The sequence below is a fragment of the Pelmatolapia mariae genome, linkage group LG8 (assembly GCF_036321145.2).
Source record: "Pelmatolapia mariae isolate MD_Pm_ZW linkage group LG8, Pm_UMD_F_2, whole genome shotgun sequence".
Classification (NCBI taxonomy): Eukaryota; Metazoa; Chordata; class Actinopteri; order Cichliformes; family Cichlidae; genus Pelmatolapia; species Pelmatolapia mariae.
This window is the reverse complement of record NC_086234.1, coordinates 27,830,974-27,845,199: the sequence shown is the minus strand read 5'-3', so window position 1 is coordinate 27,845,199 and position 14,226 is coordinate 27,830,974. Positions and strand designations below refer to the sequence as shown.

Sequence of the window (14,226 nt, the reverse complement as noted above, 5' to 3'; positions counted from 1 at the left end):
TGACTTTGTCTAGTAATTGTTGCAGCAGGAACATGACAAGATGAAGTAAGCAAGTTTTACTCGACTGTATATTGATTTATTCTTCAAGCATGGTTCCCATCAGCTGGGTAAATGTAGCTAAATGTGATCTCTGTCTCTCCTGTTGCATAAGACTTTTTTATGTCTTTATTATCTTTCCAGAATATATTTTGGTGCTCCAACAATTTTTTATTGTGGTTTTATTTTGTTTGTTTTTTTATTTAAATCACCTCTAATGAAATTATTGGCATAATTAGGTCACAGACCTCACCTATAACCAGTGTTGGTCAAGTTACTTGAAAATAATAATTATTTACTAATTACTAATTGCTTCTCCAAGAAAGTAATCCTTTACTGATGACTTATTTTCAAAAGTAATTAGTTATGTTATTACTTTTTAAAAACCTGGTACACAACCTGAATACATAATAAAGCAATAGACCTTTCAGCCCAATTCTATTTTTTCTGCATAATCCATCATATAAAATTGAATCAAATGAAATAGTCTCTTTTTATTAATTGTTTTATTAGATTTAATCTTTAATTTTATGCACATTAGATCAAGCAAAAAATTAAATTATATGCAACATTGACTGAAAGAAATGTGTTTAACATTTAAACCTATTTTCTGCATATTCCAGCATATAAAATAAAATAATTTTTTGTGTTTACACTCACTCTTTCAAATACATGCAAGTAAAACAGAGCAGAAAAATTTAAAAATTGCTGTAATTCATCCAGCTGAACAGCAGGGGGCCCCCAGTAAGGCAATCCTCAATGAACAGGCGTGAATAGAGCTAAACAGTTAAAATAATGATTTATGCCCTGCTTCTAGGGAATAAAATACAGAAACTGATGATGTTTTTTGTTTGAAGTAAAAAAAAAAACCCTGTTTAGCAGGAGTGGGGTGGGTGGAGGTTTGCCCGGGGTCGCAGCTGCCATGTCAGTGGGAGGATTGGGGGGGTTCTCTATGAATTTCACATTCCCATAGCAGCGTGCTAGGTGCTTGTTCAGATTTGAAGTTACATTTTTTGCTGTAGAAAGAAGTTTTCTTCCCACACAGAGTGTACAGCAGACGCTAATGTTTTTGTCCGGTTTTACAGGATAAACCTTAAAGTAATGTCAGTACTTCCAAGCTTTAAACGCTGCATGGTCGTATGCTGCCCCCAACACATACAGACACAGAGTTAGCATTTTGCAATGACTAAAGCAGTAATGTCACCATTGTCAAGTATGCAGACCACTGCATTTTGCCAGTTTGTCCAGCTACCAGCTACCTGCTTGCATGTACAGCAGTCCAACAATGTCGGACTCTGTAGTTTTCTCTGGTCCCCTCCCCAATCAGACCAGGAGTGACATGTTTAGCCGCATGTTCTCCTTAAATTGCTGGCTGTCTGAGTGGTGTCCCAGAAACGATGTGGGCTTCATAGATAATTGGCAAACCTTCTGGAGGAAACCTGGTCTTGTTAGGAGAGACGGCATCCATCCCACTTTGGATGGAGCAGCTCTCATTTCTAGAAATATGGACCAATTTATTAAACCCCCCAAAATATGACTATCCAGAGTTCGGACCAGGAAGCAGAGTTGCAGTCTTACACGCCTCTCTGCAGCTTCTCTCCTCCTGCTACCCCCCCAAAAACCCATCTCCATTGAGACGGTGTCAGTTCCCAAAAAGACAAAAAACAAACCAAAAACCAGCAATAAACAACTTAAACATAAAAAATCACAAAGAAAGAACAATACAGTATCCACATCTGAACCAAAGAGTAAAACAGTGAAATGTGGATTATTAAATATTAGGTCTCTCTCCTCCAAGTCTCTGTTAGTACATGACTTAATAATTGATCAACAAATCGATTTACTCTGCCTTACAGAAACCTGGCTGCAGCAGGATGATTATGTTAGTTTAAATGAATCAACACCCCCGAGTCATTCTAACTACCAGAAATCTCGAAGCACAGGCCGAGGGGGCGGTGTGGCAGCAATTTTTCACACCAGCCTATTAATTAACGAAAGACCAAGACAGACTTTTAATTCATTTGAAAGCCTGATGCTTAGCCTTGTCCAACCCAGCTGTAAAACTCAGAAACCAGTCTTACTTGTTATCATCTATCGTCCACCTGGGCCTTACACAGAGTTTCTCTCTGATTTCTCAGACTTTTTATCTGATTTAGTGCTCAGCTCAGATAAAATAATTATTGTGGGTGATTTTAACATCCATGTAGATGCTAAAAATGACAGCCTCATCATCGCATTTAATCTGTTATTAGACTCAATTGGCTTCTCTCAAAATGTAAAAGAACCCACGCACCACTTTAATCACACTCTAGATCTTGTTTTAACATATGGCATAGAAACTGAACATTTAACAGTGTTTCCTGAAAACCCTCTGCTGTCTGATCATTTCCTGATAACATTTACATTTACAATAATTGATTACACAGCAGTGGAGAGTAGACTTTATCAAAGTAGATGTCTTTCTGAAAGTGCTGTAACTAAGTTTAAGAATATAATCCACCCACTGTTATCATCTTCAATGCCCTGTACCAACACAGAGCAGAGCAGCTATCTGAACGCTACTCCAACAGAGGTCGATTATCTTGTTAATAATTTTACCTCCCCACTACGTACGACTCTGGATACTGTAGCTCCTGTGAAAACTAAGGCCTCAAATCCGAAGTACCTGACTCCGTGGCATAATTCTCAAACACGTAGCCTAAAGCAGATAACTCGTAAGCTGGAGAGGAAATGGCGTGTCACAAATTTAGAGGATCATCATTTAGCCTGGAGAAATAGTTTGTTGCTTTATAAGAAAGCCCTCCGCAAAGCCAGAACATCTTACTATTCGTCACTGATTGAAGAAAATAAGAACAACCCCAGGTTTCTCTTCAGCACTGTAGCCAGGCTGACAAAAAGTCAGAGCTCTACTGAGCCAACCATCCCTTTAACGTTAACTAGTAATGACTTCATGAACTTCTTCACTAATAAAATTCTTATCATTAGAGAAAAAATTACCAATAATCATCCCACAGATGTAATATTATCTACAGCTACTTTTAGTACCATTGATGTTAAGTTAGACTCTTTTTCTCCAATTGATCTTTCTGAGTTAACTTCAATAATTAATTCCTCCAAACCATCAACGTGTCTTTCAGACCCCATTCCTACAAAACTGCTCAAAGAAGTCCTGCCATTAATTAATTCTTCGATCTTAAATATGATCAACCTATCTCTAATAATCGGCTATGTACCACAGGCCTTCAAGGTGGCTGTAGTTAAACCCTTACTTAAAAAGCCATCTCTAGACCCAGCTGTCTTAGCTAATTATAGGCCAATCTCCAACCTTCCTTTCATATCAAAAATCCTTGAAAGAGTAGTTGTCAAACAGCTAACAGATCATCTGCAGAGGAATGGCTTATTTGAAGAGTTTCAGTCAGGTTTCAGAGCTCATCACAGCACAGAAACAGCTTTAGTGAAGGTTACAAATGATCTTCTTATGGCCTCTGACAGTGGACTCATCTCTGTGCTTGCCCTGCTAGACCTCAGTGCTGCGTTCGATACTGTTGACCATAATATCCTATTAGAGCGATTAGAACATGCTGTAGGTATTACAGGTACTGCACTGCAGTGGTTTGTATCATATCTATCTAATAGACTCCAATTTGTTCAAGTAAATGGAGAGTCCTCTTCACACACTAAGGTCAATTATGGTGTTCCACAGGGTTCAGTGCTAGGACCAATTCTATTTACATTATACATGCTTCCCTTAGGCAGCATCATTAGAAGACATAGCATAAATTTTCACTGCTATGCAGATGACACGCAGCTCTATCTATCCATGAAGCCAGGTATCACAGACCAATTAGTTAAACTGCAGGAATGTCTTAAAGACATAAAGACCTGGATGGCCGCTAACTTTCTGCTTCTTAATTCAGATAAAACTGAGGTTATTGTACTCGGCCCTGAAAATCTTAGAATTATGGTATCTAAGCAGATTCTTAATCTCGATGGCATTACCTTGGCCTCCAGTAATGCTGTGAGGAACCTTGGAGTCATTTTTGACCAGGACATGTCCTTCAATGCACATATTAAACAAATATGTAAGACCGCTTTCTTCCATTTGCGCAACATCTCTAAAATTAGAAATATCCTGTCTCAGAGTGACGCTGAAAAACTAGTTCATGCATTTATTACTTCCAGGCTGGACTACTGTAATTCATTATTATCAGGATGTCCAAAAAACTCGCTGAAAAGCCTTCAGCTAATCCAAAATGCTGCAGCAAGAGTACTGACAGGGACTAGAAAGAGAGAGCATATTTCTCCTGTATTGGCTTCCCTTCATTGGCTTCCTGTTAAATCCAGAATTGAATTCAAAATTCTGCTCCTCACATACAAGGTCTTAAATAACCAGGCCCCATCTTATCTTAATGACCTTGTAGTACCATATCACCCTATTAGAGCACTTCGCTCTCGCACTGCAGGCTTACTTGTTGTTCCTAGAGTATTTAAAAGTAGAATGGGAGGCAGAGCCTTCAGTTTTCAGGCCCCTCTTCTGTGGAACCAGCTTCCAGTTTGGATTCAGGAGACAGACACTATCTCTACTTTCAAGATTAGGCTTAAAACTTTCCTTTTTGCTAAAGCATATAGTTAGGGCTGGACCAGGTGACCCTGAATCCTCCCTTAGTTATGCTGCAATAGACGTAGGCTGCCGGGGATTCCCATGATGCATTGAGTTTTTCCTTTCCAGTCACCTTTCTCACTCACTATGTGTTAATAGACCTCTCTGCATCGAATCATATCTGTTATTAACCTCTGTCTCTCTTCCACAGCATGTCTTTATCCTGTTTTCCTTCTCTCACCCCAACCGGTCGCAGCAGATGGCCGCCCCTCCCTGAGCCTGGTTCTGCCGGAGGTTTCTTCCTGTTAAAAGGGAGTTTTTGCTTCCCACTGTTGCCAAAGTGCTTGCTCATAGGGGGTCATATGATTGTTGGGTTTTTCTCTGTATTTATTATTGTTCGATCTATTGTACAATATAAAGCGCCTTGAGGCGACATTTGTTGTGATTTGGCGCTATATAAATAAAATTGAATTGAATTGAATTGAATGTCATGTGGGGTGAAAGTCAGGCAATTTTGGACTTGGACATCTATTTTTCCCAAGTTCCAAGCAGCCAGAAAAATAACTTAACGTTAAAAGAATTAATGCTGAATTCATTCAACAGATTTTCAAACACAAGAGTATAAATTAGCATCTAGGTGAGCCAAACCGAAGTTGGAGTCACTTTTTTCTCCATAAGATTAGTCTCAGAATCTAAATGAATTGGTTTTATTTGGTTCCAGTTAGCGTTTTTTTAAGGATATAATGAGTTATTAAATTATTAAATTTTTTCTTGGTTTCTTTTTTCTAAACAGAATATTATTCAAGCTTCAATGTATTTGGAGATTGACTGTAAAATATGTAAAGAATCGAAGATATAAATGTCTTGCCCCCATTATGTACCAAACTACCTTACTTCAGTACAGACCATTTCCTAAGACAGCTGGCCACTGACTCAAAGGAAGGACCTTCTTAATCTCTGATTTTAGACCTTGAGGGAGATAAGATTTTTCTGTCCTTTTCAGGGTTCTCACCTCACCTCCACTGCCTTGCCAGGGAGCCAACAAAGCCTCACTTTACTTCGTTACTCTTCCTCTTTTGGCACTAAATTCAACACACCTCTCTCCTAACAGTACTTATCTCCTCTTTGCATCACTCTCTTTTCCTATCTGTTTCTCCTTTCAAATTATTGACTTTTCAGAGCATCTATAAAATATTTACAATGTGAAGGCAGACTCCTTTTTGCTGGGATTTTTATAATAGTGTGTGTGGGGGTGGGGGTTTGAAGGGGATCATTTTGAAAGCGCTAGCACTAAAAGGAATGAAAGAGCAGAAGAGAAGCAGATGCAGAGAAAGAGTAGATGGGAGTCCGTGCAGAGTCACGGCATGAATACCAATGCTTTACATTGAAACACTGATGATTATGAATAATATTATAAATAAGCAAAGCTACTAATATATACCATATTTCCCATGTATTATGAATTGTGATTCTACCCTGATTATTTCAACCTTCCTTTCTTTTTACTGGGTCAGAGTTCTGCCAAATTAAAATAAAGCCCTCGGGACTGTTTCTGCATTAGTTCTGTTGACTGCATGTCATTAGTAAATACTTACATTTCAAAAATGCAAGACACCCACATCTCCATATTAATAAAAGCCAAGCTCATATAGCTTAAAAAAGGACAACTGTTCAAAAAAATTGCAAAAAAGGCAACATTTCCTTCACAATTCTCCAACGCCATTCAGTAAAAAGTGTTTTAAACCTACAGATAAAAAAAAAACAACAACACAAAAGATATTGAATTTTTTAAAGAATCTGGTGTAAGATTTGGTCAAACTTTTTTGTATTGCTTTAGCACTTCCTGCCAGTTCACTTTTTTTATATAACCTGCACTCATATAATCTTTGGGTATATGAACATATTGTATTACAAAATTTCCACCCAATCATATTGAGTTAGTCCTTTTTTTGTAACAATGTTCCCTCAAAATTGTTTCTGTACAACAAGCATTTAACCTATCTTATGGTTCCGGCACTTGGAGCTCCAGGTTTAAGTTTTCTCCAAAAACTGCCTGGGTTTATAGGGGCAGTATGGTAAAAATGATCTATTTATAGCTGTTGAAACTGATAATTAACTTTGTCGTAATGTTTGTCCCGCTCACAACTGCACCTCATATTAATATGTAAACACCTGTGCGCCATCTGGTTTTTTTTTTTTTCAGGTGGGAGGAACGATGTACAACACAGGCCGTCATGTCTCTCTTCGACTGGACAAGGAGCACCTGGTTAACATCTCTGGAGGGCCAATGACGTATAGCCACCGTCTGGAGGAGATCCGACTACACTTTGGCAGTGAGGATGTCCTGGGCTCCGAGCACCTACTTAACGGACAGGCCTTCTCTGGAGAGGTGTGTGCAGATGTGAAACTATTATGTGAAATAGCTAGCCATAGAAATAGGTGTTTTTGTAAAGCAAATTTTAACTAAATAAATTACCAAATGAAAATGAAAATCTATTTCACTGACTAGCATTATATCAAAATTAGTAGTTGGTTGTCAAAGATAAAAAGTTGGTCTTGAAAATTCTCCAGCCAGTGCTAGTCACACTACTGCTGAAGGAGAAGATATTCAAACATTGATTCATTAATTCATCATTCCTGAAATAATACACATTTCTTACAGCAGCCTGATGAATAAAAGAATGACACCATCTTGATACATTCTTTATCACAACAACATCTACTGCTTTAAATCCTGCAAATCAGTGAAGTCACTGAAATCAGTGGTATGCACTGCAGCTCAATTTTAAAATACTGATCAGCTCCAAGTGCACTAAATGATCAGACATGTGTTTCATGTTGACATGAAAGTCACTCAGTAGTATCAGGGGGAAAATGTCAGCTTGTGCTTTATGTCACAGAAACATGCAGGTATGTGTCAAGCCAGAAGGTAGGTTTTTGTTTTTTAATTTTGCTTTATTCAAAATATATTTAATGAGCATAATTTGCATTGCTATCTGAAGATAACATTGACACGCACATGCATTTTCATGAAATTAAGAAAACAACCTTTTTTTCTCCACGGTCTTTAATCTTGTCACATCCTGTTATGGCAGGCAGGGAGGGCTTGCAATTAGGGATGGGTATCGAAACCCGGTTCTTGTTGAGAACCGGTTCCCACTGTTTCAATTCCTTGGAATTGTTTGCCATTTTTGCAAACGATTCCCTTATCGATTCCAGTCGCCCCGAATGATGTCACCACGTTGCGGAGCGTCATTTACCTGGCAGGAAACACGGTGCCTAAGCTGCTCAAACGCTCAAAAGTTTGTTACTTTATGAGAACGGATGACAACAGGGCAACTTGCAATACTTGCAAAGTAGATATTTCATTTAAGGGAGGAAACACTCCGAATATGCAAAAGCATTTGCTCACAAAACACGCGATGACCTTAAATGAATGTCGTGTTTTTAATTCCGCTCCGGACTCATGAATCTCAACCCAGCAGCAGCGGTAATGTTTGCGCGTCCTCTCCCGTTAATGCAGCAGGTAAATAATAAACTAACAGTGCATATTATGTTAGCACGATCTGCCTTATTACAAAACCTGCCATTACTGTGCGTTGTATTTAGGTGTCCATGATGAGAGAGACAGACAGAGTCTGGCTGGCTCAGATGCTGGCAGTTGTCGCTGCAGTCTACCGGTAGCGTCTCCTTTCAGGCCAGGATAGACGAATGTCACCGAGCAGTGACTAAGTTTGTGGTCAAAGGCTTGCACCCATTTGCCACAGCAGATGCCCCCGATTTTCGGTAAGTGAATGTGTTTAATTGTAGGCAGGGACATTACTGGATATTCTTGTGTAATTGCTACAGAATAATTTATGTTATACTTTGTTATTGCTACAGAAGAATATTTATTTTATTATTTTACATTTACAATTTTTTTTCCTGGGGACCCTGTGACACCCCATTGAAGAGCCGTAGGCTGTGGATCTCTTAAGATCTCACTGTTGGGTTTGTAAGGCCATGTTACTCCTAAATTTCTATCTTGTTCAAAGAGAAGATATAAAACAAAGTTCTAAGCTAATCGACCTTAGTGTTCTCCTTTTTTAAAAAGAATCGATAAGAGAATCGATAAAGAATCGAATCGTTAAACAGAATCGAAAATGGAATCGGAATCGTGAAAATCTTATCAATACCCATCCCTACTTGCAATAAATGATGTTTTTTCAGGTGCAACATATGGAACTGGGAAAGTGAATTATGTCAACAAATCTAACCAGTTAACTAAAATCTAGTATTCCTGGTACATTAATGGAACTTTTATGGAATATTGTTAAAATGGGATTTTTAGCACACTTGTTGTTTAGCGGGTAGCCAGCGGTCCTGAGACAGGAGGATCCCATGGCCAATCTCCTAAGTAACGGCGACAATATCAGAAATAGTGACGCATATTTATGCATATTTTTGTGCATTAGAGCCCTGACTTTAGTACAGGGTATAAAGCTTCAGGTGAGGATGAAGAGGATGATATTTCATTAAGGTTCTGGTGGCGTTCGCTTTCCTTTGCATTTTAATAATAATACATTTTATTTATTTATTTATTTTTTTACTAATTTAGGGAAGGGGATCCCTTCTCTGATGATAAAACAAACTGACCACTATATTCAAATATGTTGGGGGAACATGGCGATTTCCACAAACCAGTGCCCACTCCTGTGTATTTTTAATGTATTAATTATAAGTCTATGAGAATGCATCCATTTTTTGGAAATGTAATTACAATCTAATTATGTATATTTATGAGTACAATATCTTTTTAAAAAATTAAATAACCTCAAAAAAATACTAATCGTACGTTTAAGTTTCTGTGTTTGTACAGGTCGGTAGTACAGAACAGACTCATATGGCAATGGTAATTGGAGCAAGCAGAAAGGAATGATTAAGGCATTTATTTTTGGCCAGCATTAAGGCATACTGGTCATTAGAGAAGAAAGACATGCTGTACTCCCTTGCTTTCAGCAGCAGAAAAAGCTGAGCCATAATGAGTTTGTCAAAAAAGATTTTCCAAACATACTGAGGTGACACTGGAAGTGCTTTTGCTGTCGTTTGTAATTACACACAAATCTCTCTGATTAGAGACATATCAGACAGTTTTGATCAATGTCCTGTGAGGTGACAAGTAATTAACGTTACCTGATGCTTTATCATAGCTGATAAATCATCATGTGTAGTTACTCTGCCTCAGTTTGTGTTTTTCATATTGTGAAACATGCTGCAAATCAATGTTACATGTTTATCTGATTACCTAATATCTGATTAAAAACATGAGGCCTTATATGTAAGCTTTACATTTCCGGTTTATCAAATACCATTGAGCAGTCCTTACCTTTAAATCTAAGCTCTCTTCTTCCTCTCCTGTCCTGTCTTTCTTGTCTTTCTCCATCTGTAAGTGAAGTTCGCTCTCTTTCTTTTCTCTCCCTGTGAAATGCAGTAGCTGGACCTTTAGCTAGCAACACACTGAGACAAACCACACACAAGCAGTTTGTGTGTTTGCTGATGTTTTTTGAGCTGATAGAAACGCTGTATTTGAAATCACCTGACACTTAAAAAAAAGTCACTCCCTTTATGTTCACTCCTCTTCAGTAGTGCTAGCTAAATGCTTAAGTACCGCAACTTATGGAGACCTGCAGTCATTCTGGCGCTGTGGCAAAAACAAAACAAAACAAACAAACAAAAAAAACACCGTCCCACTTTGGCACTTGACTTTGGCACACATCGTCTCTTTTTATGTGGCATCCCCTGGTGATAATACACAAACAGGATTGCCTTTCATGTGTTTCTGTTTAGGCTCAAATTGGTTTGATGTTTGGAGGCTCAGAATGACAAAATAATAACTCAACCCAATTGCATTAAAGCAAAATTAATGAGCATGTTTTGAAAATGTAAGAATTAGAAAGTACTGATATTTGTTTAAAAATATAGGTAGTAAAAGTAAAAAGTAGTCAGAATAAAAACTACTCAAGTAAAGTACAGATACATGGAAATTGTACTTAAGTACAGTAACAAAGTATTTGTACTTCATTACTTCCCACCCCTGGAAACAACCAACTTCCATCAGTGCTTCCCCAAAAACACAACCATAGTTACGATGGTAGCAATGGCACAGGTGTGTGTACAGTGATGTAAAAAAAAAGTGTTTTTACTCTTTCTAAGGTTTGTTGGTGGCCCAGATCTGGTTTGCCAGATGTGGCCCACACATGGACCAGCAGCAGACACACTGGTGGCCCTGTGCTGGCCCAGAACAGTTTCAGCTCTGGCCCCAGATGTCAGCGTAATGTGTACCGTAATCAGAACATGTAATAACAACATATGCTGGAACATAATAGTGCAAAAGTAACATGAAGAAACTCTGTTCGGACAGTGAATGGACTGATTCTCATAGCGCTTTTCCCTTTCCCAGATTACTCAAAGTGCTCTATACAACATGTCACATTCACACACTTTCTCTAAACTGAGTGTTTCCTAACTACATTCATATACATTCACACTCTTGACATGCAGACTGGAGGAGCCAGGGATCGAACAACTAACCTTCCGATCAGTAGGTGACCTGCTCTACCTCCTGAGCTACAGCAACACAGTGATAAACATGAGTAAACCCTCACTAGGTTTTGGATACAGTGTACAGTCACAAACCTGTCAAACCTGCATTTGAAACGTTGGCTACCATAGCAGTATAGTATTGCAACATGGCATTTGGGTCTTCTAACTAAAATAGCAAAATAGGAACATAATTAGTGTCATCATTGCCAGACCTGGCCCACATCTGGTTGACATACACCCTGACATGACACCAGTCAGTCAGAAGTGCCAGCTTGATGCCAGGTCCAGGCCAGACCTGTTTTCTATGAGCCTGGGCCACATAAACCAAACCACAATTGGGCCAGATACGGCATGCCATCGCATAAACAGTGCCACCTATGCCAGGCCTGGCCCATATCCTGATGACATACGTCTTACCATGCCAGAAGTCAGCCAGCAGTGCCGGCTTGATACCAGATCCGGGCCAGACCTGGTTGCTACATGGGTAATAAATACCACCAGAAATACATTGTGGCAGTACATAATAGAACAATAATAAGTTCGAGGGGGGACCTCTAAAAAGCTTTAGAATTGTTTCCTACTTTGTGAAACAATGTTAAGAAACACAGCTTTTTATATAAAAAAAAATAACTTAAACACATTAAGAAGTATCGTGACATTCAGTAGGTTTTTCTACTTGTTTCTACTGAATCAGGGTTGATGAGATACTGTATGATAGGCTCAAACAATATTTTGAAAGAGCTGTGCTTGATGTTATTCACCTGTGGCCATGAAAGAGATTGGAACAATTTAGTGATTTGGAATGGTGAGTGAATACTTTGATTTGAGAGTTCTTTCTTGCCAACACTGGAAAAAGTAAGTGAAGTAAAATGGATTCACTTTAAAATTGTACTTGAGGAATTTCAATACAATCAAAATGCAGCATTATAAGGAATTTATAGATGGAGCACGTGAAATCTAATGATCCCATGGAAACATATATTGTTTGAAAGAAAAATTTAACATCTACAAAAGTCTCCATTTGTTTAGTTTACACAGTGGATTTCAAAAAACCTCCCTTCCAAATCTCCAAATGTGAAATTACCTCTTGCATCACTACTTGCATGACTGTAGTGATTTGCATCAGTCCTTCCAAGAGGCACAGCCCTGTCAAAGGCATGGCGGTGAAGCATTTAATTTGACTTCTGCATGCTTTTTTTTCATGCATAAAAAAGTGTGCTCTTTGTGCTATTCCATTTAAAATTTTTGATGAGTGAAAGAATTAGTTTCACTGGCTTTGTTCATGAGCCACTCACATTGCTGCATTCTGTCATGGCCATTATACAAATAACCAATTTGTGCGGCAGCAAAAATAACTGCAGTCCTGACAGGGAGATTTATTATAATTAATGAAATCATTTTTCCTCCTTCAGAGAATGGAAGGTGATATACAAATCTTGGCTTTTTACATCCCCTCACAAGCTGACAGATCAGCTCTGGACAAACTGTACAACATTATTATTGGTTTACAGGACTCTAACCTAGAAGTAATATTTATTGTGCTGGGATACTTTAACAAAGTCAGTATGAAGAGAGTTCTACCCAAATATTATAAAAACATTTATTTTCCTAGAAGGTAATCCCTACACACATTCTTAAATCTTAGTTTATGTTTGCAGATCATACTGACAAATCTCACTGACCTTAACCTCAAGGTCGAGGTCAGAGATCAAGATTTCTTAATATCTTGTGAACACTATAAGAAGGAAGTCACCTATGATTTTCAAATTCATACCATAGGTACATGTACTAGGACCCTGAGGGGTAGTACTGGTGGCTTCAGGTATTTTTGCTCTCCCCCCCCCTATTTAGTATTTGCAGTACCAAAATATTGTGGACATTGTGTGGCCACACTAACTCTAATACAGACATTGGAGGAAATTGACAGTTACACATAATAGGTTGCAAATTCAAAATAATTTGAATGAGTTATTTTTTGCTTTCTATAAAGATGATTCGTTTTACATTTTTAAATTTTATTTGACTGAAAGTCAGCAGATGCTGGATGGAAACACCTAGCAACTAACATAATGCTTCAATTGACTAATATCAGTTTACTTTTGGCTACTACCACTACTACTGCTTTCCTACAGCCTCATAACAAACTTTTTAAATGCTTCATGTAAAAATACTGTTTCCTAATATGTGTTGTTCATTGTAACTCGTGCATTAAACAGTACATATATCTTACAATGAAACGGGTATTAAATATGACCAAGAGGAGGTATATAGATGATGAATAAAAGAGGGTCCACGACCTGAAGGGCTCTAGTAGTAACTGGAAATTAACGGAATTTAAAATTTCATAATTGAATAAACTGAGTGCTGCCATAGAGATAAGATTCAAACCAATCTAAGGCTGTATCTGTGATTTCAATAGAAGCAAGAGTCTCAAGAAGAATGCTATAGGATATAGTGTCAAAGGCAGTAGACAGATCAAGGACGATTAGAATGGTTAATAAGCCAGAGTCAGCTGCCATGAAAAGGGCATTTGTGATTTCTACCAAAGCTGTTTGTGTAATATGAAGGGGGCAAAAACCAGACTGGAATTGTTCATAAAGGTTACAGCCAGACAAGTGAGTGGGACCTGAGATGCAGGTACTTTCTCAAGGATTTAAGATATAAAGGCTAAGTTGGATGTACAATGACGATTGATGGAATTTTGGCGATCTGCGCCAGGTTTTTTTAAGTATAGGTGTTATCTGCTGATTTGGGAGATCAGGGAACAATACCAGAGGTGAGGGAAGAAGGAATAATAGCAGGTATTATGGTGTTCAGAGAGGGTCAGTAGGCTCCAACCAAGAGGGTAGAAAGTCCAATAGAAGGTCCAATTAACAAGTGGATGGCTTGGATTTCAGATTAAGTCAGAAACTTCAGAAACAGAGGAAAGTGTCAGACTTGAAAGTGCACCAAAGAAATAGTTGAAGTTGAAGGCCTTTATTGTCATTATACACAGTATAACGAGATTA

At 38.2% G+C, this 14,226-nt stretch overlaps 1 protein-coding gene across 1 annotated transcript in view; it reads left to right on the top strand.

Annotated features, from left to right (window-relative positions):
• The window catches only part of ca10a (carbonic anhydrase Xa), a 338,819-nt gene that overhangs the window by 292,365 nt on the left and 32,228 nt on the right, over positions 1-14,226 (top strand). Inside the window, exon 4 of the mRNA XM_063482203.1 lies at positions 6,840-7,025. Within this exon, the coding sequence (XP_063338273.1) occupies positions 6,840-7,025 (186 nt within the window). The remainder of the gene's footprint in view (positions 1-6,839; positions 7,026-14,226) is intronic.